The sequence below is a fragment of the Oncorhynchus clarkii genome, chromosome 20 (assembly GCF_045791955.1).
Source record: "Oncorhynchus clarkii lewisi isolate Uvic-CL-2024 chromosome 20, UVic_Ocla_1.0, whole genome shotgun sequence".
Lineage (NCBI taxonomy): Eukaryota > Metazoa > Chordata > Actinopteri > Salmoniformes > Salmonidae > Oncorhynchus > Oncorhynchus clarkii.
Genome location: NC_092166.1, coordinates 81,043,009 through 81,069,718, shown reverse-complemented (window position 1 = coordinate 81,069,718; position 26,710 = coordinate 81,043,009). Strand labels below are relative to the sequence as shown.

The 26,710-nt window shown below is 47.2% G+C and overlaps 1 protein-coding gene across 1 annotated transcript in view; it reads left to right on the top strand.

Moving 5' to 3' along the window:
- LOC139375725 (protein HID1-like) overlaps positions 1-26,710 on the top strand; it is a 30,730-nt gene that overhangs the window by 1,579 nt on the left and 2,441 nt on the right. Inside the window, exons 2-19 of the mRNA XM_071117539.1 lie at positions 1,518-1,667; positions 4,575-4,745; positions 7,054-7,170; positions 9,645-9,751; positions 9,992-10,105; positions 10,200-10,419; positions 10,585-10,641; positions 10,779-10,919; positions 17,267-17,357; positions 17,463-17,614; positions 19,327-19,405; positions 19,863-20,027; positions 20,442-20,533; positions 21,407-21,551; positions 21,866-22,071; positions 22,239-22,328; positions 24,825-24,916; positions 25,292-25,450. Of these exons, the coding sequence (XP_070973640.1) occupies positions 1,518-1,667; positions 4,575-4,745; positions 7,054-7,170; positions 9,645-9,751; positions 9,992-10,105; positions 10,200-10,419; positions 10,585-10,641; positions 10,779-10,919; positions 17,267-17,357; positions 17,463-17,614; positions 19,327-19,405; positions 19,863-20,027; positions 20,442-20,533; positions 21,407-21,551; positions 21,866-22,071; positions 22,239-22,328; positions 24,825-24,916; positions 25,292-25,450 (2,348 nt within the window). The remainder of the gene's footprint in view (positions 1-1,517; positions 1,668-4,574; positions 4,746-7,053; positions 7,171-9,644; positions 9,752-9,991; positions 10,106-10,199; positions 10,420-10,584; positions 10,642-10,778; positions 10,920-17,266; positions 17,358-17,462; positions 17,615-19,326; positions 19,406-19,862; positions 20,028-20,441; positions 20,534-21,406; positions 21,552-21,865; positions 22,072-22,238; positions 22,329-24,824; positions 24,917-25,291; positions 25,451-26,710) is intronic.

The following is a 26,710-nucleotide window of genomic DNA, read 5'->3' as shown; positions in this document are numbered from 1 at the left end:
CAGCCAAGCAGGTCTCTCTCTCCTCCTGTAGGCTACATCCAAGCAGGTCTCTGTCCTTCTGTAGCCTACAACCAAGCAGGTCTCTCTCCTCCTGTAGGCTACAGCCAAGCAGCTCTCTGTCCTTCTGTAGCCTATAACCAAGCAGGTCTCTGTCCTCCTGTAGGCTATAGCCAAGCAGGTCTCTGTCCTCCTGTAGGCTATAGCCAAGCAGCTCTCTCTCCTGTAGGCTACAACCAAGCAGCACTCTCCTCCTGTAGGCTACAGCCAAGCAGCTCTCTCTCCTGTAGGCTACAGCCAAGCAGCTCTCTCTCCTGTAGGCTACAGCCAAGCAGCTCTCTCTCCTGTAGGCTACAGCCAAGCAGCTCTCTCTCCTGTAGGCTACAGCCAAGCAGCTCTCTTTCCCCCTGTAGGCTACAGCCAAGCAGCTCTCTCTCCTGTAGGCTACAGCCAAGCAGCTCTCTTTCCTCCTGTAGGCTACAGCCAAGCAGCTCTCTCTCCTGTAGGCTACAGCCAAGCAGCTCTCTCTCCTCCTGTAGGCTACAGCCAAGCAGCTCTCTCTCCTCCTGTAGGCTACAGCCAAGCAGGTCTCTCTCTCCTCCTGTAGGCTACAGCCAATCAGGTCTCTGTCCTTCTGTAGGCTACAGCCAAGCAGGTCTCTCTGTCCTCCTGTAGGCTACAGCCAAGCAGGTCTCTCTCTCCTCCTGTAGGCTACAGCCAAGCAGGTCTCTGTCCTTCTGTAGCCTACAACCAAGCAGGTCTTTCTCCTCCTGTAGGCTACAGCCAAGCAGCTCTCTGTCCTTCTGTAGCCTATAACCAAGCAGGTCTCTGTCCTCCTGTAGGCTATAGCCAAGCAGGTCTCTGTCCTCCTGTAGGCTATAGCCAAGCAGCTCTCTCTCCTGTAGGCTACAACCAAGCAGCACTCTCCTCCTGTAGGCTACAGCCAAGCAGCTCTCTCTCCTGTAGGCTACAGCCAAGCAGCTCTCTCTCCTGTAGGCTACAGCCAAGCAGCTCTCTCTCCTCCTGTAGGCTACAGCCAAGCAGCTCTCTCTCCTCCTGTAGGCTACAGCCAAGCAGCTCTCTCTCCTCCTGTAGGCTACAGCCAAGCAGGTCTCTGTCCTTCTGTAGCCTACAACCAAGCAGGTCTTTCTCCTCCTGTAGGCTACAGCCAAGCAGCTCTCTGTCCTTCTGTAGCCTATAACCAAGCAGGTCTCTGTCCTCCTGTAGGCTACAGCCAAGCAGCTCTCTCTCCTCCTCTAGGCTACAGCCAAGCAGCTCTCTCTCCTCCTCTAGGCTACAGCCAAGCAGCTCTCTCCTCCTCTAGGCTACAGCCAAGCAGCTCTCTCATCCTCTAGGCTACAGCCAAGCAGCTCTCTCATCCTCTAGGCTACAGCCAAGCAGCTCTCTCCTCCTCTAGGCTACAGACAAGCAGCTCTCTCTCCTCCTGTAGGCTACAGCCAAGCAGCTCTCTCCTGTAGGCGGATGTACCTGATCCCTGTCTGTCTGTTCATCTCCCCCAGCCCGTGGAGGCTACGGACCATGCCTTCTGGGACCAGTTCTGGGCGGATACTGCCAATACCGTCCAGGATGTGTTTGCTCTGGTGCCGGCAGCGGAGATACGAGCTGTCAGAGAAGAATCTCCCTCCAATCTGGCAACCCTCTGTTACAAGGTAATCTAGGCTGTGTGTGTGTGCCTGTGTGTGTGGATGTGTTTAACTATACTTGTGGGGACCAGAAGATCGCACAAGAATACTAAACAAACAAAAATTTGACCAACTGGGGACATTTTTTTTTGTCCCCACAAGATCAAATGCTGTTTCTAGGGGGTTTAGGGTTAAGGTTAGAATTAGTGTTTGGGCTAGAATTTAGTTTTGGATTAGGAGCTAGTATAGGTTTCTGGATTAGGGAAAATAGGATTTTGAATTTTGTGTGTGTGTGTGTGTGTGTGTGTGTGTGTCCCTTAACACTCACACCCATATACGGGTTGAAAATGGCAGATTTTGGACATTGACAAGCGCCTAAATATAAACGCAGTGGCTGTACAGTAACATGCTATACATGACGTCAGAGCTCAGGGTCTCCACTTCACAGCTCTGAATGGGTTTGGACTGACAGACGTTCTGAACTTGAGCACCTTGCGCGACAAGTTGACCCATCCCTCCCTCTAATTGGACAACTCTTGCACCTTTTTTGCTTGTCTGAGTGAGGGAAATACTGTACATTTAAGAGGATTTGATTAGATCTTAATGTATTTTGAAAGATGAGACGTTAAAGATTCTAAGAAATATCACTTTGATATCATACAAGCAAGCAAAAACACCTGTGAGTCCAAACGTGCACTTCACATATCTATGTCATAAAACTCATGTTCAGTTCAGAGTCAATGTTTATGATCTCTGTGTTTTGATGTACAGTTACATGATGTATTACCCTGGGTTGTCCTGAACAGAATGAGTCTACGTTTGTCTTATTGTGAAGCAAATTTGCCACGGACCATGCATCTGAATGCACAAATGACTCCATTCTTTGCGGACCTAAAGTACGATCTGCTTCTCTGAATTCTCTACTGAAAGCCTAACACTGTAAGATCGTATTTTATCATTTAGTAAGTCATGTTGTAATAGAACAAGCTTTCAGATGATGCCCACCTGACCCAGATTGCGATTTATAATGGACCGTTTTTGGATTGCGTAAACAACAGCGGGGATGCAGGGTTGTGTTCCTAACTTAACAGCTACAAGTGTGCTCGCCCTAGTTCCTCAACAGCACAGCTAGGCCAGCTCAAAAAAAGCACCTTATAGTTGAAGACTCTTTTTATGAGTCATAAAAGTGCTTTGAAATGACTTAGGAACTGTGGACACCTTTGGAGAGGTGTGTGTGTGTGTGTGTGTGGCCACTTGGAAACACCAGTTAGTCCTCTACTCCAACCCTTGTCATTGTTTTCGTCTTACGGCCCACCTACCCCACATTTTCCAAGAATATTCTTAGAATGTTCCTGAATGTATTCAGAGTATTTTCAGATTTCGTTATCAACAAATGTGGTCGAGAAGCACAGTAAATGTCAAAATGCACATAAAATCAATAGTGTAATGTATAGATTCAGCCTTGAGTCAGGTGAACTGTCGTGTCCTCACCTTTTAGTCTAATACTTATCCCCATAATCTTTCCCTTTTGATTGTTACCACGGTTATACATATGTGGTCCATGTTTCTTCTGTAAGAAACATTTCAGGCCTCCCGAGTGGGGAAGTGGTCTGAGGCATTGCATCGCAGTGCTAGCTGTGCCACTAGAGATCCTGGTTCAAGTCCAGATTCTGTCGCAGCCGGCCACGACCGGGATACCCATGGGTCAGCGCACAATTGGCCCAGCGTCGTCCGGGTTAGGGGTGGGGTTTGGCCGGCAGGGATGTTCTTGTCCCATTGCGCACTAGCAACTCCTGTGGGGGACCGGGCGCAATGCATGCTGACACCGTTGCCAGGTGTACGGTGCTTCCTCCGACACATTGGTGCGGTTGGCTTCCAGGGGGAAGTGGGTGTTGTATCACGAAGCAGTGCAGCTTGGCTGGGTTGTGTTTCGGAGGACGCACGGCTCTCGACCTTTGTCTCTCCCGAGTCCGTACGGGAGTTACAGCGATGGGACAAGACTGAAACTACCAATTCAATACCACAAAATTAGGGAGAAAAAGTAAATTAAGTTTTTAAAAAACTTTCAATGTAGCCTTAACCATATAGGCTACTTCCCAGGGGATGTAAGGGGTTAACCTTTTTTTTGTCTACCTTGGATACAGTTGAGAAAGTAGCACAATGCAAGTAGTACAGTAACATTACAGTGGACATATTCTGAGTGTGTTTAGTGGTGCTGTACAGGCGTATTCTGAGTGTGTTTAGTGGTGCTGTATTCTGAGTGTGTTTAGTGGTACTGTAACAGGCGTATTCTGAGTGTGTTTAGTGGTGCTGTACTGTAACAGGCGTATTCTGAGTGTGTTTAGTGGTGCTGTAACAGGCGTATTCTGAGTGTGTTTAGTGGTGCTGTACTGTAACAGGTGTATTCTGAGTGTGTTTAGTGGTGCTGTAACAGGCGTATTCTGAGTGTGTTTAGTGGTGCTGTAACAGGCGTATTCTGAGTGTGTTTAGTGGTGCTGTAACAGGCGTATTCTGAGTGTGTTTAGTGGTGCTGTAACAGGCGTATTCTGAGTGTGTTTAGTGGTGCTGTACAGGTCAGGTGTTCCATCTGGGTTTGCTTCTAATATGTCTCTTGTCGGTTTTCAATAGAAAGAGGGACGTGTGTGTGTGTGTGTGTGTGTGTGTGTGTGTGTGAGAGCCTTTTCTGTATTTAAACAGAGTCCATTGGTTACCTTGGATACAGTTGGTGTGAAAGAATGCTAGTGTTTATTGTTCACAGTCCAGTTGAATGTAAAGGCTGTATTACTGCAGCAGATGGACTGAACTATTGTTGAATGATCTGCCTGTGTCGCGCCTCAAGGGTCCACTATATAAGACCTCAAATGAAAAAAAGCAGGAAATGAAGCAGTTTGTGTTGTGTTGTGCTAACTATACATGGTAATGTGTCCATTCCAGGCAGTGGAGAAGCTTGTCCAGGGGGCTGACTCTGGTTGTCCCTCGGAGAAGGAGAGACAGATCGTCCTGAACTGCATCCGTCTGCTCACACGTATCCTACCGTATATCTTTGAGGACGCAGACTGGAGAGGCTTCTTCTGGTCCACCGTGCCTGGTGCAGGGAGAGCTGGGGTAAGTGTACTGTTCTCCTCATCTTGGCTGAGGTTAAACTGACCAAGAACGGCGCCCTTCCAATAGAGAGAAGAAACGCTGTGCAGATGTGTTCTGTGCTACCATTGGACATTTGAACCCTTTGAAGTTGTGATGTCATCATGTATACAATTTGTGTATCGGTTTATCAGAGGTCATATTAAGTATTATTAGTTTGTGTGAGACTCACTTTTCGGTTCCCTTCATTTTTGTCTCCCCTTGGCAAATTAAGAGATGCACACTGCCAAGGATGCTAGCTTCTGTCTCCACTTGCTAGCCTCTTTCTCGAGCTCTCTGGCAGCTTGAGTTGAAAAGATTGCCTGTTATGCAATCCATTAAATTAACTCAGTCTCTCAGAATCAGTGTGTGTTCTCTTCTCCCTATGAACTTACATCAGCATGCCTGCTATGTCTCTACAGAGAGAGCGAGAGACGTGATTGGATCAGACTAGTGAGTTCATGACTGCTTCACCATAGTCCTTACCCAGCACTGTCACTGACTGAACAAATCATTTAAATTCTGGTTGAATTATTTTATGTACAGAGATGTATTTGTTTACAGATCATTGGATAGAGGATTGTTTTTCTCATGGTGAAAAGCATGCTGGGAAATTAGCACCCAAGATTCACTGTGTCGTGGGTTGGAGAGCAGACACACACAGAAATACTATTCTTTCCCAACTCCGGGTTTGATCTTTCACCCTTTTCAGCTTTGTATAGATCAGATCTTCTACTTGGATCTGTGAGTTCTCCACTCTGGTACTGTCTGGACCCCACTACTGCAGCTACTGCTGTGTTGTCTGGTGGGAACTGTGTCTATTCAGGTTTTCAAAGCTCTGACCTGCCAGTGTTGTAAGATCTGACCAAGCAGGGTTGTGTTCATTAGGGCACACCTTACACACAGTTTTTCAAACATCTTGATAACACACACACAAAAAAAAATGTTTGTTGATTTTTGGACAAGATTATGTTGTGCCTCCCCATTTCAGTCTGTTTTCATGCCTAATGAACACTATCCTGAGGTTGAGAGAGCTCTTTGAGTGGGGGATTTCCTTCTCCCTTAATGTCGGCTAATTGTTGAGCCAGCTTTGTCTCCTGTTACCTGGCCTGAAGAGCACCTCAGCCTGCCTGAACAGTGCTCATATTGTGCCCCCCTCCCTCTTGCATCCCATGCATCCCTCCTGGACAATGGTTGAATTGAAGAGGTATTGGATAACCTTTTAATTAAAGTGAGAGGCTGGATGGGTGAATGGTGAACTATTATGGGAATGGGAGGGAATGCAGAATGGCTGTCAATGAGGAGGCATTCTGTACTACACTTTGATTTTGACTGGTTGATATATTTCTGCCACATTCTTTATGCAGTTCTACTGAGCCCATCATATACTACAGTAATAATATATACATGTACTATTAGTATCTCAAGGACATGTTTCCTGTGACCGAGCTCTTTCTCTGTCTCCTAGCAGGATTGATTGATTTGCCAGTTAAAGAAAACACACATGTTTTTTAAATGTGACGGGGAAAACACAAAGTCAGACTTACAGTATTTCAGTTGTGGTTCCTAAAGTCCATGGAGTAAAACAAAGACACACATTGTTAAAGGGATACTTTGGGATTTTGGCAATGAGGCCCTTTATCTACTTTCCCCAGAGGCAGATAAACTCATGGATACCGCTGTTATGTCTCTGAAGAAGTAAGTTAAAAGGTATTTTCGTGAGCCAATGCTAACTTCAGTTAGCACAATGACTGGAATTATATTTATTTATTTAACTTTGATTTAACTCGGCAAGTCAGTTAAGAACAAAATCGTATTTTACAATGACGGCCTACCCCGGCCAAAACCGGACAACGCTGGGCCAATTGTGCGCCGCCCTACGGGACTCCCAATTACAGCCCGGATGTGAGGAAGCCTAGATTCAAACCAGGTACTGTAGTGACACCTCTTGCACTGAGATGCAGTGCCTTAGACCGCTGCGCCACTCGGGAGCCCCAATTTTTTTATATGGGTAACTGTTAGCATGCTAGCAGGTACCCATAGGTTTAGTCTCTGCGCAAACGCTAGTTAGCAACTTACTTCAAACTGCACGCAGAGACAAAAAATATTGTCCACGAGTTCGTCTGAAAAAGGTCAAGCCAGATATTTAGCAAGCTCTCTGCCTAGGTGAACTCACAGTGCCATGGGAACCACGGACTGAGGATGAAGGTGGTGGTGCAGAGGAGGAGGAGGAGAAGAATAATTGGATTGTGTCTTAGGAGGAGAAGGATGATGATGATGTCTTATCTCCCAGCAGGATGAAGGTGATGATGATGGAGCGAGGCCCCTGGCTGAGTCTCTCCTCCTGGCTGTATCTGACCTGCTTTTCTGTCCAGACTTCACCGTCCAGAGCCACAAGAGGACAGGTTCGGTGAGTAACCCCCTCCACTTCGGACAAACACTATTGAGAGAAATTTGTCTTGACCAGCGAGGAAGAAACAGATAATACAATCTGGACAAGTAGTTTATCGTTCTGTATTTTTTTGAGGGGCCAAATTGTAATTCAAGATCTGTGCACATAAAGGACATTTATGTGGACATTTGTACGGAACCCAAGCTAGGATTGGTCTGTAAGTGAACACAATGTCCCAGAATGTCTCCTCTGTACAGGCAGTGGTTCAGGGTTAATGAGTGACTCCAGTGCACAGCGGGAGCCGTGTGAGGTGAGGTGTGGCCCTCAGCCATGTTTGTTAACTGGGCTGAGAAAGGAGGAGGGTGTTAGACACTCCTTATCCACTGAGCAAACACCTCTATGGTGTTGTTGGCTGGACAGGGCCCAATGGTGTTAGGCAGGCTGTGAAATAAAGTGGAGACCTTCCTAATCCCCCCCAGTTGATCACTCACTCACAGATACACACACACACACAGAACGTCTCTCACTTCCATGGTTAGAGTCAACTATTGAGAGTGAATACTATCCTGCAAGACTGACCGCACAACATTGTGAACTGAACTCTCTCTTAATTTAGTCATCTATGAAGATTAACAATGAGGCTGCTGCTGACAGCTAGGTTCTAACTAGGTTCTAACTAAGTTCTAACTAGGTTCTAGTACAATGCATTCAAATGTCTGCCTGACTGTCGCAGTTATCTCTCTCTGGTGTTGTAGATTGGTAAAGTCAGGTGAGTGCTCCACTCAGGTGGAAGGAAGTGTGAACAAAAGTTACATCCCAAATTGCACCCTATTCTCTATATAAGTGCTCTACTTTTAACCAAAGCCCTGATCAAAATGGCCCCTGATCAATATTAGTGCACTATATACAGATGTAGGATCTTAATTTGACCTGTTTTGTCACAGGAGGGAAATAATCCTGCAGCAGAAGGGTTTTAATGTCTGAATAAATATTTAGAACCGGCGCCAAAGGGGGGCAGCTGGAAGCGGTGTTTGTATACAACGCAGTACCATACCTACATTTTACCTGAGACAGTTCAAGTAACCTATGTAAACTACGTACAGGCTACAGCGTGTCTCTTGGGAATTCTTATGTGGATTATAATATATGGATATATTTGTAGGAGGTAGATGCATTTTTTTGTTCGGGGAAATGTAATTGTTTTATTACATGTTCAAGGCAACCAATAGGACAAATACATTATTGGTGGCCTTCGTGTCTGTCGCTTACAACCGCTGACCCCCGGCACACACGCGCCAGAGTTGGCATGGGTTAGAATCCGACCCACCCTCCTCCTATCTTCTCCGTCTTTTCAACACTGTTCTCTCTTTTCAAAAATAGCTTTATGAAAAATGAACTACAATAGGAGTGGGACTGAGCCACTAGGAGTGGGACTGAGCCACTAGGAGTGGGACTGAGCCACTAGGAGTGGGACTGAGCCACTCCTTAAAAAAATAACTGAAAGAAAGAATTCATCATTGGACAAATAACAATTAGATTGTGAGTGCACTTCCAACATAAAACAACCTCCAATACATTGCAAGTTTGCCTTTAAAAAATAAAAGATTTGTAGCTTTTGATTCACCCTCTGAATGAAGTGGAGTAGTTTCACCATTGGATCGTTAGCTTTTCAAATAATTTAGATAGACTAATGTAAGCTCACAGGTTGAACCTGCATCCATCCCATTGGCTGGTCCATCCGGCTGTTTGTCTCTGTTAACCCACTAGTGTATTACCTAAATGGAGCTCCGTTTATATCAGTCACCCGTTCATGACCGACGGGCCCCGATGCATCTTAGTTCATGATTCAGCTCTCTGTCACAGCTCTCACAGTCACAGCTCTCTGTCACAGCTCTCACAGTCACAGCTCTCTGTCACAGTCACAGCTCTCTGTCACAGTCACAGCTCTCTGTCACAGTCACAGCTCTCTGTCACAGCTCTCTGTCACAGCTCTCTGTCACAGCTCTCTGTCACAGCTCTCTGTCACAGTCACAGCTCTCTGTCACAGTCACAGCTCTCTGTCACAGCTCTCTGTCACAGCTCTCTGTCACAGCTCTCTGTCACAGCTCTCTGTCACAGCTCTCACAGTCACAGCTCTCTGTCACAGCTCTCACAGACAGCTCTCTGTCACAGTCACAGCTCTCTGTCACAGTCACAGCTCTCTGTCACGGCTCTCACGGCTCTCTCTGTCACGGCTCTCTGTCACAGCTCTCTACCCTCTGCTGATATGAATAAAACATGACCCACTGTCTCCTTTGTAACCTCAGCACTGTCCCATTTTGACAATCATGAATTCTTCACATGACCCGTTGTGCAGTGAACTATGGTTTGTACCATGTTTAGTTAACCAAACAATCATTGTTCTACGTTTTATGGAGTGTAACAATAACAGTAAAATGGAATTGCTGCTAGACTATGCTTGAAGGTCACCTCGGTGTTCTTCTCTTCCCCAGGACACAGTGGAGGACATACAGTCCATAGACAGCTGTGAGTACATCTGGGAGGCAGGAGTGGGGTTCGCTCAGTCCCCCCCACTCAACTACACCCACGACCTCAACAGGTGAGACCCCAGGGAAGATGGAGAAGGGGGAGGCATCCCTGAATTACTAGATCTACTTGTGTAGGATAGGTATAATCAATATGGCGACAATTCCACTTGGTTCATCGGGGGCAAGATGAAACTCTCACCATGTTACCCAGACCTATCCAGCCCTCTGAGACCTACACAAGTGCCTAGAGGGGGCTCGGAGTTGATTTTAGAGATTATATTGCACATTTTTCTCTCCACTGTCTTGGTCAGGACGGAGCTGCTGAAGCTGCTGTTGACCTGTTTCTCTGAGGCCATGTACCTGCCCCCCTCTGCTGACAACATCCTCAACCCCTGGGTTACCTTCTTCTGCGCTATAGACAACCGGTAACACACACACACACACACACACTTTATGACTGAAGATTTGGTCTGAAGAGTGTGTGTTACACTAATCCTAACCTCTTTCTCCTCCTCCCAGACATGCCCTGCCTCTCTTCACGTCTCTCCTCAACGTGGTGTGTGCCTATGACGCAGTGGGTTACGGTATCCCTTACAATCACCTGATGTTCTCTGACTACCGAGAGGTGTTGGTGGAGCATGCTGTCCAGGTCCTCATAGTGACTCTGGAGCACGAGGCCGGGCCAGCCGCAGCACAACACAGCCTGGACCATTCCGCCTCCGCCATGGAGGACCTAGAGGTAAAAAAGAGAGAGAGAGCGCCTGATTCTCAAATCCCCTTCTAAGATCTGAGAGAACTGGATAGGAATAAGCAACATGGTGGTAGTTCCATCTTGCCTCTGGCCACGTGTAATTGTTGGTTGTTGTATCTGTTATCATAATGTTTCTCTTCCTTGGGTTCTCAGCCTGTGGGACCAGACAACCTGTTTGTAAACTACCTGTCCAGGATCCATAGAGAGGAGGTAAGACACTAACGTACACTGTTCAAACGGTCAATCCAGAACCACATGACTCTGGGTCCATCAGATATCCATTTTTAAAAACCATTTAAGTCGCAGTACATTTGAAGGGAGAGTTTGTTGTTGTTGTCTTTCTCCAGGACTTCAGCTTTATCCTGAAGGGGCTGGCCAGACTGATGACCAACCCTCTGATCCAGACCTACCTGCCCAACTCAGCCAAGAAGATCCGGTTCCACCAGGAGCTACTGGTGCTCTTCTGGAAGCTCTGTGACTTCAACAAGGTTCAGACTGGAGCCCTAGTACCTGCATCCCATCATTCCTACATTAAAGGATACAACAGTGCTGTATTAGCCTTTACTAGGACCGTTTTATCTCCTCACCGGGAGTCATGGTGACCGTATTACCGCTGCACCGGGAGTTATGGTGACCGTATTACCTCCTCACCGGGAGTCATGGTGACCGTTTTACCTCCTCACCAACAGTCATGGTGACTGTATTAACTCCTCACCAACAGTCATGGTGACCGTATTACCTCCGCACCAACAGTCATGGTGACCATATTACCTCCTCACCGGGAGTCATGGTGACCGTTTTACCTCCTCACCAACAGTCATGGTGACTGTATTACCTCCTCACCAACAGTCATGGTGACCGTATTACTGCCACACCAACAGTCATGGTGACCGTTTTACCTCTGCACCAACAGTCATGGTGACCGTATTACCTCCTCACCAACAGTCATGGTGACCATATTACCTCCACCCCAACAGTCATGGTGACCATATTACCTCCACCCCAACAGTCATGGTGACTGTATTACCTCCACACCAACAGTCATGGTGACCGTATTACCACCACACCAACAGTCATTGTGACTGTATTACCTCCGCACCAACAGTCATGGTGACCGTATTACCTCCTCACCGGGAGTCATGGTGACCGTATTACCTCCTCACCGGGAGTCATGGTGACCGTATTACCTCCTCACCGGGAGTCATGGTGACCGTATTACCTCCTCACCGGGAGTCATGGTGACCGTATTACCTCCTCACCGGGAGTCATGGTGACCGTATTACCTCCTCACCGGGAGTCATGGTGACCGTATGACCTCCACACCAACAGTCATGGTGACCGTATTACCACCTCACCAACAGTCATGACTGAAGTAAAATTCCATTAACGGTAATCTCCTCTTATGCACTCTGGACATGTGTTGGTTGTACCCAACCCAATTGTCCCTCCAACAGGTCCTAATGGCCTGGTACTCAGGGCTCTATTGTCCCTCCAACAGGTCCTAATGGCCTGGTACTCAGGGCTCTATTGTCCCTCCAACAGGTCCTAATGGCCTGGTACTCATGGCTCTATTGTCCCCCCAACAGGTCCTAATGGCCTGGTACTCAGGACACTATTGTCCCTCCATCAGGTCCTAATGGCCTGGTACTCAGGGCTCTATTGTCCCCCCAACAGGTCCTAATGGCCTGGTACTCAGGGCTCTATTGTCCCCCCAACAGGTCCTAATGGCCTGGTACTCAGCGCTCCATTGCCCTTCTGACATCAATGCAATCAAAAATCACATCAAACACTTATCATCAAAACAGTATAGTGCTTTTAAAACTCACCTCACTGTGATGATAAATTTGAAGAAAGAAGTTCAACAGCATGTTGAAACTGAGTGTAACACATGGTTGTGGATGTCGTTTCAAATCCTAACACAAAGAAATGGACAACGCTTTCTAAGGTGATAATTCATTCAAAACACTCATGCATATTAGAGTTTATGCATACGTGTATATACTGTATGCATATACAGTGTGTGTGTGTGTATATATATATATATATATATATATATATATATATATATATACAGTGCCTTGCGAAAGTATTCGGCCCCCTTGAACTTTGCGACCTTTTGCCACATTTCAGGCTTCAAACATAAAGATATAAAACTGTATTTTTTTGTGAAGAATCAACAACAAGTGGGACACAATCATGAAGTGGAACGACATTTATTGGATATTTCAAACTTTTTTAACAAATCAAAAACTGAAAAATTGGGCGTGCAAAATTATTCAGCCCCTTTACTTTCAGTGCAGCAAACTCTCTCCAGAAGTTCAGTGAGGATCTCTGAATGATCCAATGTTGACCTAAATGACTAATGATGATAAATACAATCCACCTGTGTGTAATCAAGTCTCCGTATAAATGCACCTGCACTGTGATAGTCTCAGAGGTCCGTTAAAAGCGCAGAGAGCATCATGAAGAACAAGGAACACACCAGGCAGGTCCGAGATACTGTTGTGAAGAAGTTTAAAGCCGGATTTGGATACAAAAAGATTTCCCAAGCTTTAAACATCCCAAGGAGCACTGTGCAAGCGATAATATTGAAATGGAAGGAGTATCAGACCACTGCAAATCTACCAAGACCTGGCCGTCCCTCTAAACTTTCAGCTCATACAAGGAGAAGACTGATCAGAGATGCAGCCAAGAGGCCCATGATCACTCTGGATGAACTGCAGAGATCTACAGCTGAGGTGGGAGACTCTGTCCATAGGACAACAATCAGTCGTATATTGCACAAATCTGGCCTTTATGGAAGAGGCAAGAAGAAAGCCATTTCTTAAAGATATCCATAAAAAGTGTCGGTTAAAGTTTGCCACAAGCCACCTGGGAGACACACCAAACATGTGGAAGAAGGTGCTCTGGTCAGATGAAACCAAAATTGAACCTTTTGGCAACAATGCAAAACATTATGTTTGGCGTAAAAGCAACACAGCTGAACACACCATCTCCACTGTCAAACATGGTGGTGGCAGCATCATGGTTTGGGCCTGCTTTTCTTCAGCAGGGACAGGGAAGATGGTTAAAATTGATGGGAAGATGGATGGAGCCAAATACAGGACCATTCTGGAAGAGTCTGCAAAATACCTGAGACTGGGACGGAGATTTGTCTTCCAACAAGACAATGATCCAAAACATAAAGCAAAATCTACAATGGAATGGTTCAAAAATAAACATATCCAGGTGTTAGAATGGCCAAGTCAAAGTCCAGACCTGAATCCAATCGAGAATCTGTGGAAAGAACTGAAAACTGCTGTTCACAAATGCTCTCCATCCAACCTCACTGAGCTCGAGCTGTTTTGCAAGGAGGAATGGGAAAAAATTTCAGTCTCTCGATGTGCAAAACTGATAGAGACATACCCCAAGCGATTTCCAGCTGTAATCGCAGCAAAAGGTGGCGCTACAAAGTATTAACTTAAGGGGGCTGAATAATTTTGCACGCCCAATTTTTCAGTTTTTGATTTGTTAAAAAAGTTTGAAATATCCAATAAATGTCGTTCCACTTCATGATTGTGTCCCACTTGTTGTTGATTCTTCACAAAAAAATACAGTTTTATATCTTTATGTTTGAAGCCTGAAATGTGGCAAAAGGTCGCAAAGTTCAAGGGGGCCGAATACTTTCGCAAGGCACTGTGTATATATATATATATATATAGAGCCCAAGCCTGGGGAGAAAAAAAATACTGAATTAAAATAAGGATTGTGCCTTTCTACAATACATAGCCTACCACATATTACGTATGGCAAAACATTTTTTAAGATGTCTGATTTTAAGATGACTTTGGTTAAGATGTCTGATTTTAAGATTTCTTTGGTATGTGATTCGTCGAGTCTATTCTCCAAAATTAAACTTTTATTCTAGTAATTGCCCTTGAGTGTAGACTGTATGATTAAGTATAGTGGATGGACTGGTTACGTTATGCTCCAACATTTCTATACATGAGTCTGGGAGAGAACATATAGCCCTAGGCCATGCTTTTTGTTCATTGATTGTGCATTGCAGCTTACAGAGTTCGCCTACAATTATAATGAATTTGTATTTGATTTTGAATAGCCTTGAATAGCTTCTATTTTCATATAGGCTGGCACATTACCTTTACCTACAGAATATGTCACCACAGTGAGTTTCCATCTCCTCCTCTCTCCCCTTCATTCCTTTCTTGAGCACACAGAGTGACGGGCTGTCACCGGTTTTAATTAAATATATTTTGTTGTGAAAACGATCAATGTTCCCAAACAGATTTCACTTCATTTCCCAAATTAACCACTGGTTAGCTGCAGGAACAAGGTTGTAGGGCATACAGATTTTGGGTGGAATATCACCTGTCGAGTGGGAAGAGGCTGCATGCTCCTCAAACAGTGGTTGGTTGATGCTTGGAGTGAAATAAGCGGAGTAGCCTACCTGGCATGATTTGAAAAAACGAACCAACAGGAAAGCGGTGTCGTGTCTTTTCTATGGATTCAATTATATGACATGCTATTTTATAAAATATATTCTCTGTAATTCATATTACCTGATTAAAATAGTCATATTAATGTAATTAACTAGGAAGTCGGGGCACCACAGAATAATGTTTATAGACCTGGTAACCTTTTATATCAATAGCAGTCAATTATTAATCGTCACCTTATTCAGTCTCATCTGGACATCGTAAAATTCTTGGTTATCTTCACGGACCCTGGCTAACAAGTTGAATCAGCAATACAACATTTGGTTTAATTATTTATTTACTAAATAACTAAATAATCACACAGAATTACATATACACAGGATGGATCATACATTGACTACTATTTATGTCATAAGAAAACGTCCCTAGTGGACGAAACCGATATGATGGCTGGTGACACAAAAAAAGGGGGTTGGGTTTGAATGAAAGAGCGGGAAGACTGAGGAACAAAAGGATTGGGTCTCTATCGGACCTTATGAAGCTATGCTATCGTAAATACAGAATCTTATGCATTCTAAATAACCGCCCTTTCGGAAAAGGAAAATAGAAGAAATATATTTACTCTGAGCTGCGCTTCAATAGATTGGTCGAAGATGGAAGGCTGGGTTGCCCAGCAGTGATCTCCCTTGTCCTTTGAAGAATATTTCTGGGCGGATACGTTGTAGTCTGTCGTCGTGTGGAAGAACGGATACGTTGTAGTACCCTGTCGCTCTGAAGAGATTGTCCGTCCTTTTCCTAGGCCACGCACATTTACAGCTGCTGCTGATAAGGATGTAAGGATCTAGGATCTAGGATGTATCACTTCTTTAGTGAATAAGTGTTCAGAGTTCATACCAAGTTGCCATACTATAAGCTCCATGCTATATTCTGGCTGGTATAGTTGAAATTCATCCTTCCAGCGTGGCGATCGTCACCTCCACGTTGAAATTCACCCTCTTAAACGTATGGTCATCAGTCCTCACGTCATAGGGAACACAATGTTAGGTTGTAATCGTTCAACCATTTGCAACCAGAGCTCACGCTGAGGTTGGCTTAGCCCGCCGTGAATTGGTTCACTCGGGCGTGGCCACTGAGTGAGCATATTTTACTTATGAAAACAATTCTCTGATATTAAAACTAAAAGTACTTTTAATCTTTTCACAAATAGTTTCATATTTAAGCATTCAAATTGCACTACAATTCCATGTGAATCTGATGACTAGAATGTGTAGACTTTCCAAGATACAATTTATCATCAGATATAATGTCCCAGACAACAACTGATCTGACATCATATTATTTTTAAGTACCAACGGACACTTTCAACTGGTTGGAATACCGAAATATTGTTCCGTTCCTCACCTTTTGATGTTCCCATACTCTCTCTATGTTCACACAAAGGGGTTTCCTGTAGAGCGAGAAAAGGGGCAAAGGTATTTATGGTGGTCATAAACCTCACCAACAGGGCAACGTCATGACAGCGGCCTCCATTCGCTATTCGAGTCAAACAGAGAAAGTATATATTTTTTTCCCCAACCCCTCTTCTTGCCCATTTGATAATGGGCCATTCTAAATTTTACATACACAATATATACAAAAGTATGAGGACACCCCTTCAAATTAGTGGATTCAGCTATTTCAGGCATACCCGTTGCTTACAGGTGTATACAATCGAGCTCACATAGAACACTGAGAGGGTCGTCTGTAGAACGCTGAGATGGTCGTCTGTAGAACGCTGAGAGGGTCGTCTGTAGAACGCTGAGAGGGTCGTCTGTAGAACGCTGAGAGGGTCGTCTGTAGAACGCTGAGAGGGTCGTCTGTAGAACGCTGAGAGGGTCGTCTGTAGACCGCTGAGAGGGTCGTCTGTAGACCGCTGAGAGGGTCGTCTGTAGAATAATGTGGCCTATCACACCTATCCACCTCAACACTTCCTGCATCACATTGCTCTACCCTTCTGCCCTCAGACTGCCATCTGTTCTTCTGTGTGCTTCGTACACGCCTCGTTGCGTCGCACATTGATTACATCCTCCTCTCTCTCTGATGGGGAATGCACTGAGGAGATACCCATAAGTGTTTACCTCCCAAATACAGATTTTATGTTTTAATGTGTTTCGTCACCTGAGTGACATTTGCAGAGAACACGTTGTAAAAAGATTGTGACAATGGTCTTGTTTTAACTTTGACAGGTATTGTCTGTGTTTGACCTCTGGGGGTCTGTCATTTTTAAGTACAGTATTGTTGTTCCTAACGGTTTCCACAAAGTACAAGCAAGAATATTCATATAATATTGAAGCTCACAATCTTGGTGCCTTTAGTTGATCTCGTTTAGCCTCCAAACTTGCTATTTTTTTGTGTTTCAGAAGTTCCTGTTCTTCGTGTTGAAGAGCAGTGATGTTCTGGATGTCCTGGTGCCTATCCTGTTTTACCTGAATGATGCACGGGCTGACCAGTGTGAGTCACGTGTGTGTGTGTGTGTGTGTGTGTGTGTGTGTGTGTGTGTGTGTGTGTTTCATCTTCTTATGTGTACTCTGTGTGTGTGTGTGTCTGTGTGTGCAGCTCGTGTGGGCCTGGTACACATCGGTGTGTTTATCCTGCTGCTGCTGAGTGGAGAGAGGAACTTTGGTGTGCGTTTGAATAAACCCTACTCTGTACGAGTCCCCATGGACATCCCTGTGTTCACTGGAACTCATGCTGACCTGCTCATAGTGGTGAGTAGAGCTGTCTGAGTGACGTCTCAATGCTTCCCTGGATGCCGAGGGTGGATGGGAGGGAGAGAGGATGGAGGGATGGATGGGAGGGAAGGGTGGATGGGAGGGAGAGAGGATGGAGGGTGGATGGGAGGGAGAGAGGATGGATGGATGGGATGGATGGATGGATGGAGGGAGGGAGGGAGGGAGGGAGGGAGGGAGGGAGGGGAGGGTGGATTGGAGGGAGGGTGGATGGGAGGGAGAGGAGGAATGGATGGGAGGGAGAGAGAGAGGATGGAGGGATGGATGGTAGAGGATGGAGGGTGGATGGGAGGGAGAGAGGATGGAGGGTGGATGGGAGGATGGGAGGTAGAGGATGGAGGGAGGGAGGGAGGGATGGGAGGGTGGATTGGAGGGGAGGGTGGATTGGAGGGGAGGGTGGATTGGAGGGAGGGTGGATGGGAGGGAGAGAGTATGGATGGATGGGAGGGGAGGGTGGATCGGAGGGATGGGAGGGAGAGAGGATGGATGGATGGGAGGATAGGAGGATACAGTAGCATGTTCTGAAGGTCATTGGTTACCGACGGCAGAGGCACAAAACAATTATGGGAGGGAGGGAGGGAGGATGGATGGGAGGGATGGAGGACTGATGGATGGATGGAGGGAGGAAGGATGATTGGATGGATGAGATGGAGGGAGGGAGGGTGGATGGGAGGGAGGGAGGACTGATGGATGGATGGATGGAGGGAGAATGATTGGATGGATGGGAGGGAGGGAGGATGGATGGATGGGAGGGAGGGAGGACTGATGGATGGATGAGGGAGGAAGGATGATTGAATGGATGAGGGAGGGAGGATGGATGGAGGGGGAGGGAGGATGGATGGAGGGGGAGGGAGGATGGATGGATGGGAGGGAGGGAGGATGGATGGATGGATAGGAGGGAGGGAGGGAGGGAAGATGGAGGGGGGAGGGAGGATGGATGGATGGGAGGATACAGTAGCATGCTCTGATGAAGGTCGTTGTTTGCCTGCAGAGGCACAAAACAATTATGGGAGGGAGGGAGGGATGGATGGATGGATGGATGGATGGATGGGAGGGATGGGTGGATGGCAGGGAGGGAGTGAGGATGGGAGGGAGGGAGGATGGATGGCAGGGAGGGAGGGAGGGATGGGAGGGAGGGATGGATGGATGGCAGGGAGGGAGGGAGGGATGGATGGATGGATGGCAGGGAGGGAGGATGGATGACAGGGAGGGAGGGAGGGAAGATGGATGGGATGGAGGGAGGGATGGATGGCAGGGAGGGATGGATGGATGGATGGCAGGGAGGGATGGATGGATGGATGGCAGGGAGAGATGGATGGCAGGGAGGGATGGATGGAGGGATGGATGGATGGGAGGGAGGGTGGATGGCAGGGAGGTTGGATGGATGGATGGCAGGGAGGTTGGATGGATGGATGGATGGCAGGGAGGCTGGATGGATGGATGGATGGCAGGGAGGATGGATGGGAGGGAGGGAGGGTGGGTGGATGGCAGGGAGGGTGGGTGGATGGATGGATGCATGGGAGCATGCTCTGATGAAGGTTGTTGTTTGCCGGCAGAGGCACAATTATTTTATTTTTTTAATTCAAGTGCAGAAAAAAATCTGATCATAGTATGATATACAGTATTAACATAACTGTCTGGACGCTGGTGGATCATCTGCCTCATGGAAGTATTCATATGTGATTGTCTAGATCTTCCACAAGATCATCACTAGTGGACATCAACGCCTGCAGCCCCTCTTTGACTGCCTGCTCACTATCGTAGTGAACGGTAAGTGCTCAGAGATACAATATAATACTTATATTCTATTTAAATCTTTGGGTGAGTGTCTGACTGTCATTGAAAGGGTCGCCACCTGTTGGCTGCATCTGGATATTGCAGGTTATTGACACCAGTACACCACCATCCTCCACAGTGCCTGAAGAGTCTGTCCATGGTGGCAGCTAACCAACTTCTGTTTCTCCTCCACAGTGTCTCCTTACCTGAAGAGTCTGTCCATGGTGGCAGCTAACCAACTTCTGTTTCTCCTCCACAGTGTCTCCTTACCTGAAGAGTCTCTCCATGGTGGCAGCTAACCAACTTCTGTTTCTCCTCCACAGTGTCTCCTTACCTGAAGAGTCTGTCCATGGTGGCAGCTAACCAACTTCTGTTTCTCCTCCACAGTGTCTCCTTACCTGAAGAGTCTGTCCATGGTGGCAGCTAACCAACTTCTGTTTCTCCTCCACAGTGTCTCCTTACCTGAAGAGTCTGTCCATGGTGGCAGCTAACAAGCTGCTCCACCTCCTGGAAGCCTTCTCCACCAACTGGTTCCTCTTCTCTGCCTCCCAGAACCACCATCTTGTCTTCTTCCTGCTGGAGGTCTTCAACAACCTCATCCAGTATCAGTTTGATGGTAAAACCTGGCTCTCGTTAGCTCAGGTCCCAGATCTGATTGTGCTTTCTTGTCAGACATGGCAATTAAGTGACAAGGAGTTGTCAAGACTGCACAAAGTGATCTGGGACCCAGGCTCTAGTCTCATGTTGTCAGACATCACACCATAGTAAAGAAAATCTAGAATGGTTGTGGTCGAGAGGCTGGCTCAGGCTCCTCCGAAGACATCACCTAGCATTGACTTGGCAGTATGGAAACAGTGCCATCTCTTGGTGGACAATGGGATTGCATCAACATGATTGCCGTGAAATGACCAGAACACAACCTGCCAGACTGACACTATTTAAAAGCTCCTTTTCCCTACTTCTTTCTGGAGTGTCTCTTTTAAACGTTGACATGATAAACCTGCCCGGTAACTGTTCTTCTCCTTCGCAGGTAACTGTAACCTGGTGTACGCCATCATCCGTAAGCGCAACATCTTCCACCAGCTGGCCAATCTGTCCTCTGACCCAGCCACCATCCACAAGGTAGAGAGAGACGACGTGCTTTCCAAATCCAATCACATTGTATGGGTCACATACACGTGTTTAGCAGATGTTATTGTAGGTGTAGCGAAATGCTTGTGCTTCTAGTTCCAACAGTGCACTAGTATCTATCTAGTATCTAGTATCTAGTCATTTCTAACAATTTCACAACGTATACAGACACATCTAGAGTAAAGGAATGGAATTAAGACTATAGAAATATATGGATGAGCAATGTCAGAGCAGCATAGACTAAGATACAGTAGAATAGTGTCAAATACAGTATATACATATGATATGGGTAATGCAAGATGTGTCAACATTATTAAAGTGACTAGTGTTCAATTTTTATTAAAGTGGCCAATGATTTCAAGTCTGTATGTAGGCAGCAGCCTCTCTGTGCTAGTGATGGCTATTTACCAGTCTGATGGCCTTGAGATAGAAGCTGCTTTTCAGTCTCTCGGTCCCAGCTTTGAGGCACCTGTACTGACCTCGCCTTCTGGATGATAGCGGTGTGAACAGGCAGTGGCTGTAGTGCTTGATAATCTGTTTGGCCTTCCTGTGACATCGGGTGCTGTAGGTCTCCTGGACGGCAGGTAGTGTGCCCCCGGTGATGCGTTGTGCTCTCCCTCTGGAGAGCCCTGCGGTTGTGGGCAGTGCAGTTGCCGTAGTAACGTAGAACTCTATCCTCTTGCATAAAACAGTACAAAGAGGCTTTAAGGCAACGGTCAATATTTTCCCCCATAGTTTAAAAAAAGTTGATGTTGTGAAATGTACTTTAAATAAATCTGACTTGACAAAACAGTTGATCTCATAAAACATGTAAAGTGGGTCAGTAATTACTTGGTTCATTTTATTTTCCATTCTTCTAACAAGGCCCTGCAGATGAAGAAGAGGAAGAAGACTACCACGGCCATTATCTCCCGGATCAACTCCCAGGAGACCATCTCCATGGAGGGGTCCCGACCGGCCGTCCCAGCTGAGCCAGGGACACTCAAAGCCAGTCTCGTGGCCATACCAGGTACCCCCCCTCTCCTGGAGCTCTCCATGCATGCCTGTATTTTGCAAAGCACTTTTCCCTATGGTATGTTCAGGTTTTATATTCCATTATAATCAATTCTATTAACTGGGTTTGTCGGGTTTCCACTCAGCTATCACTAACTTATATCCTACTACTCTGTTTCATCACATAACTTCTGCAATTCTCTCACCCCTTTTATAAAAACAACAGCAATTGGTTTATTTTAAGTCGTACGAAAATAATTTGTTTTGTCACATTGTTAGAAACCATTGAACCGTTCCCTAAGGGTCTTTCTTGTTGTTTGCTCCCTGTAGCTATTGACAAGCTGACAGAGAAGGCTCAGGTCTCTGAGGATGGCACCATGGTCTGTCTCCAGCACATGACCACTGACCAAAACGTCCACTCTCCCCAACACACTCACTCTCCCCAACACACTCCCTCTCCGCAGTCCCTTGCCGCTGACACCAGTGGTATAGCTGGAGCCAGCGATACAGAGTCCAACTCGGGGAGAGATAACGAGGTAAGATCTCTGCATGTAGAGACTTATGAACGCAGCTCACTGGAAAGCAAGTCTTGTGAAGTTATATACAGGATGAAATAACTTGTCAGAGATATACAGTATGTTACTGCTCACTGACAATAAGATTGAGCCTAGTGACTATAATGGCTCCTCTTCTTCCTATCAAGGAGGCCTTTCAACCAGAGTCAGAGCTGGTCAGAAGTCGTTTGTCCAGTGTATCATCATCAGCTGTGTACTGGAACCCCACTCCAGACTGGGTAAGAGCCCTCCCTCCCTCCCTCATCCAGCCATGTCTCTCTCCCTCCCTCCCTCCCTCATCCAGCCATGTCTCCCTCCCTCCCTCCCTCATCCAGCCATGTCTCCCTCCCTCCCTCCCTCATCCAGCCATGTCTCCCTCCCTCCCTCCCTCATCCAGCCATGTCTCTCTCCCTCCCTCCCTCCCTCCCTTATCCAGCCATGTCTCCCTCCCTCCCTCATCCAGCCATGTCTCCCTCCCTCCCTCCCTCATCCAGCCATCTCTCTCTCCCTCCCTCCCTCCCTCATCCAGCCATCTCTCTCTCCCTCCCTCCCTCCCTCCCTCATCCAGCCATCTCTCTCTCCCTCCATCCCTTCCTCATCCAGCCATCTCTCTCTCCCTCCCTCCCTCCCTCCCTCATCCAGCCATCTCTCTCTCTCCCCCCTTCCTCCCTCATCCAGCCATCTCTCTCTCCCCCCTCCCTCCCTCCCTCATCCAGCCATCTCTCTCCCCCTCCCTCCCTCATCCAGCCATCTCTCCCCCCTCCCTCCCTCATCCAGCCATCTCTCTCTCCCCCCTCCCTCCCTCATCCAGCCATGTCTCCCTCCCTCCCTCCCTCCCTCATACAGCCATGTCTCCCTCCCTCCCTCCCTCATCCAGCCATGTCTCCCTCCCTCCCTCCCTCATCCAGCCATGTCTCCCTCCCTCCCTCCCTCCCTCCCTCCCTAATCCAGCCATGTCTCTCTCCCTCCCTCCCTCATCCAGCCATGTCTCTCTCCCTCCCTCCCTCATTCAGCCATGTCTCTCTCCCTCCCTCCCTCATTCAGCCATGTCTCTCTCCCTCCCTCATCCAGCCATGTCTCCCTCCCTCCCTCCCTCATCCAGCCATGTCTCCCTCCCTCCCTCCCTCATCCAGCCATGTCTCCCTCCCTCCCTCCCTCATCCAGCCATGTCTCTCTCCCTCCCTCCCTCCCTCCCTCATCCAGCCATGTCTCCCTCCCTCCCTCATCCAGCCATGTCTCCCTCCCTCCCTCATCCAGCCATCTCTCTCTCCCTCCCTCCCTCCCTCATCCAGCCATCTCTCTCTCCCTCCCTCCCTCCCTCATCCAGCCATCTCTCTCTCCCTCCATCCCTTCCTCATCCAGCCATCTCTCTCTCCCTCCCTCCCTCCCTCCCTCATCCAGCCATCTCTCTCTCTCCCCCCTTCCTCCCTCATCCAGCCATCTCTCTCTCCCCCCTCCCTCCCTCCCTCATCCAGCCATCTCTCTCCCCCCTCCCTCCCTCATCCAGCCATCTCTCTCCCCCCTCCCTCCCTCATCCAGCCATCTCTCTCTCCCCCCTCCCTCCCTCATCCAGCCATGTCTCCCTCCCTCCCTCCCTCCCTCCCTCCCTCCCTCATACAGCCATGTCTCCCTCCCTCCCTCCCTCATCCAGCCATGTCTCCCTCCCTCCCTCCCTCCCTCATCCAGCCATGTCTCTCTCCCTCCCTCCCTCCCTCCCTAATCCAGCCATGTCTCTCTCCCTCCCTCCCTCATCCAGCCATGTCTCTCTCCCTCCCTCCCTCATTCAGCCATGTCTCTCTCCCTCCCTCCCTCATTCAGCCATGTCTCTCTCCCTCCCTCCCTCCCTCATCCAGCCATGTCTCTCTCCCTCCCTCCCTCATCCAGCCATGTCTCTCTCCCTCCCTCCCTCAACCAGCCATGTCTCTCTCTCTCCCTCCCTCCCTCATCCAGCCATGTCTCTCTCCCTCCCTCCCTCCCTCATCCAGCCATGTCTCTCTCCCTCCCTCCCTCCCTCATCCAGCCATGTCTCTCTCCCTCCCTCCCTCCTTCATCCAGCCATGTCTCTCTCCCTCCCTCCCTCCTTCATCCAGCCATGTCTCTCTCCCTCCCTCCCTCCTTCATCCAGCCATGTCTCTCCCTCCCTCCCTCCCTCATCCAGCCATGTTTCTCTCCCTCCCTCCCTCCCTCATCCAGCCATGTCTCTCTCACTCCCTCCCTCCCTCCCTCATCCAGCCATGTCTCTCTCCCTCCCTCCCTCCCTCCCTCATCCAGCCATGTCTCTCTCCCTCCCTCCCTCCCTCATCCAGCCATGTCTCTCTCCCTCCCTCCCTCATCCAGCCATGTCTCCCTCCCTCCCTCCCTCATCCAGCCATGTCTCCCTCCCTACCTCCCTCCAGCCATGTCCCATCCATCCATCCCTCAATCCAGCCATGTCCCATCCCTCCCTCCATCCAGCCATCCTCCCTCCCTCCCTCCCCCCTCCCTCCCTCCCTCCATCCATCCAGCCATGTCCCATCCCTCCCTCCATCCATCCAGCCATGTCCCATCCCTCCCTCCATCCCCCCTCCATCCAGCCATGTCCCATCCCTCCCTCCATCCATCCAGCCATGTCTCCCTCCCTCCCCCTCAATCATACAGTACATTCACAGCTGTGGTGTTATGTACATCATTGGTAAGATCCCTCCCTCCTGATAGGTTGTGACCTCTTCTCCCTTCTCTGTACTGTTCTCTACTAGGTCCTCTCCTGGAAGAGTAAGCTTCCTCTCCAGACGATCATGAGGCTGCTACAAGTTCTGGTTCCTCAGGTGGAGAAGATCTGCATAGACAAGTAAGAGACAAGGATCCTAAGGGAAACGGAGAGGTTATATTTTCGTGGTTTTGTTTGTGGAACCCTACGTGTTCCGGAAACTGAGAGCTTCGAAATAGATGTCTATGACTGACATTATCAATAGGATTTTGATCTTTCTTGATTGTGGAACCCAGAAGTGATCAGAACACAGTGATCAATAGAATTCACTAGAACTGGATTAGCATGGATGCGAGAGACTACATGTATGTATATTACCTGCCCAGGGACTGCGGTTGAATATTAGCCGGCTGGCTAGAACTGGCACCTTTTACAGTAATGTTGATTTTAATGTGCACTGTCTCTGTAAAACTAAATGTATTAAAGTAAGTCAAGTGATATGTTTGTCTCCTCCAGGGGTCTGACCGACGAGTCAGAGATCCTGAAGTTCCTGCAGCATGGGACCCTGGTGGGCCTGCTGCCTGTACCTCACCCCATCTTAATCAGGAAGTACCAGGCCAACGCGGGCACCGCCATGTGGTTCCGCACATACATGTGGGGAGTAATCTACCTACGGTAAGCAACGTGGGCCAAATGGAAAAGGGAAACATTAAGATATTTACAATGGTTAATAATGGTGATAATGTCAATAGTAGTAAAATACCCAGTGGTGGACAAAGGGCCCAAAATGGCATACTTGAGTAAAAGTAGAGATACTTGAGTAAAAGTAGAGATACTTGAGTAAAAGTAGAGATACTTGAGTAAAAGTAGAGATACTTGAGTAAAAGTAGAGATACTTGAGTAAAAGTAGAGATACTTGAGTAAAAGTAGAGATACTTGAGTAAAAGTAGAGATACTTTGAGTAAAAGTAGAGATACTTTGAGTAAAAGTAGAGATACTTTTACTTGAGTAACTTTCTATTAAGGTAAGTCACCCAGTAAAATACTACTTGAGTAAAAGTATAAAAGTATTTGGGTTTTAAATATACTTAACCTCTTGATCCTACTTGAGACGCAGACGTCTCAACTAGGCACCTGGAAATGCAAATGCGCTACGCTAAATGCTAAATGTACTCGTTAAAACTCAAACGTTCATTAAAACACACATGCAGGGTATTGAATTAAAGCTACACTCGTTGTGAATCTAGCCAACAAGTCAGATTTTTAAAATGCTTTTCGGCGAAAGCATGAGAAGCTATTATCTGATAGCATGCAACACCCCAATATACCTGAAGGGGACGTAAACAAAATAATTAGCGTAGCCGGCGCTACACAAAAACGCAGAAATCAAATATAAAACATTCATTACCTTTGATGATATTCTTTGTTGGCACTCCTATATGTTCCATAAACATCACAATTGGGTCTTTTTCCCGATTTAAATCCGTCCATGTATGCCCAAAATATCCATTTGTATAGCCTGTCTGGTTCAGGAAAAAAGCTCTCTTCCAACACGCAACGTCATTTTTTAAAATTATATAAGTTGCCTAAAACACTTCAACCTACTTTTGTAACCCAACTTTAGGTATTTGTAAACGTTAATAAGCGATCAAATTGATCACTGGGCGATCTGTATTCAATAGCAGCTACTCAAGAAAACAATGTCCATTTTTCTCTCTTCCAAAATCGATTGTTGTAGGCTGGATGGAATGAAGGATCTATTGGTCATGACTCAAAGGATTTTTGTCAATGAAAACAACGTTTTTGGCGACATCGTGTGGAAGCTGTAGGAATTGCATCCGTGGCACTATTTAATTTGGTGTCCTTTAAACAATACATGCAAGTGGCGCATGGATATTTTTTTCAGTTTTCAGTGACCAGTTTTTCTTGCGCTTTT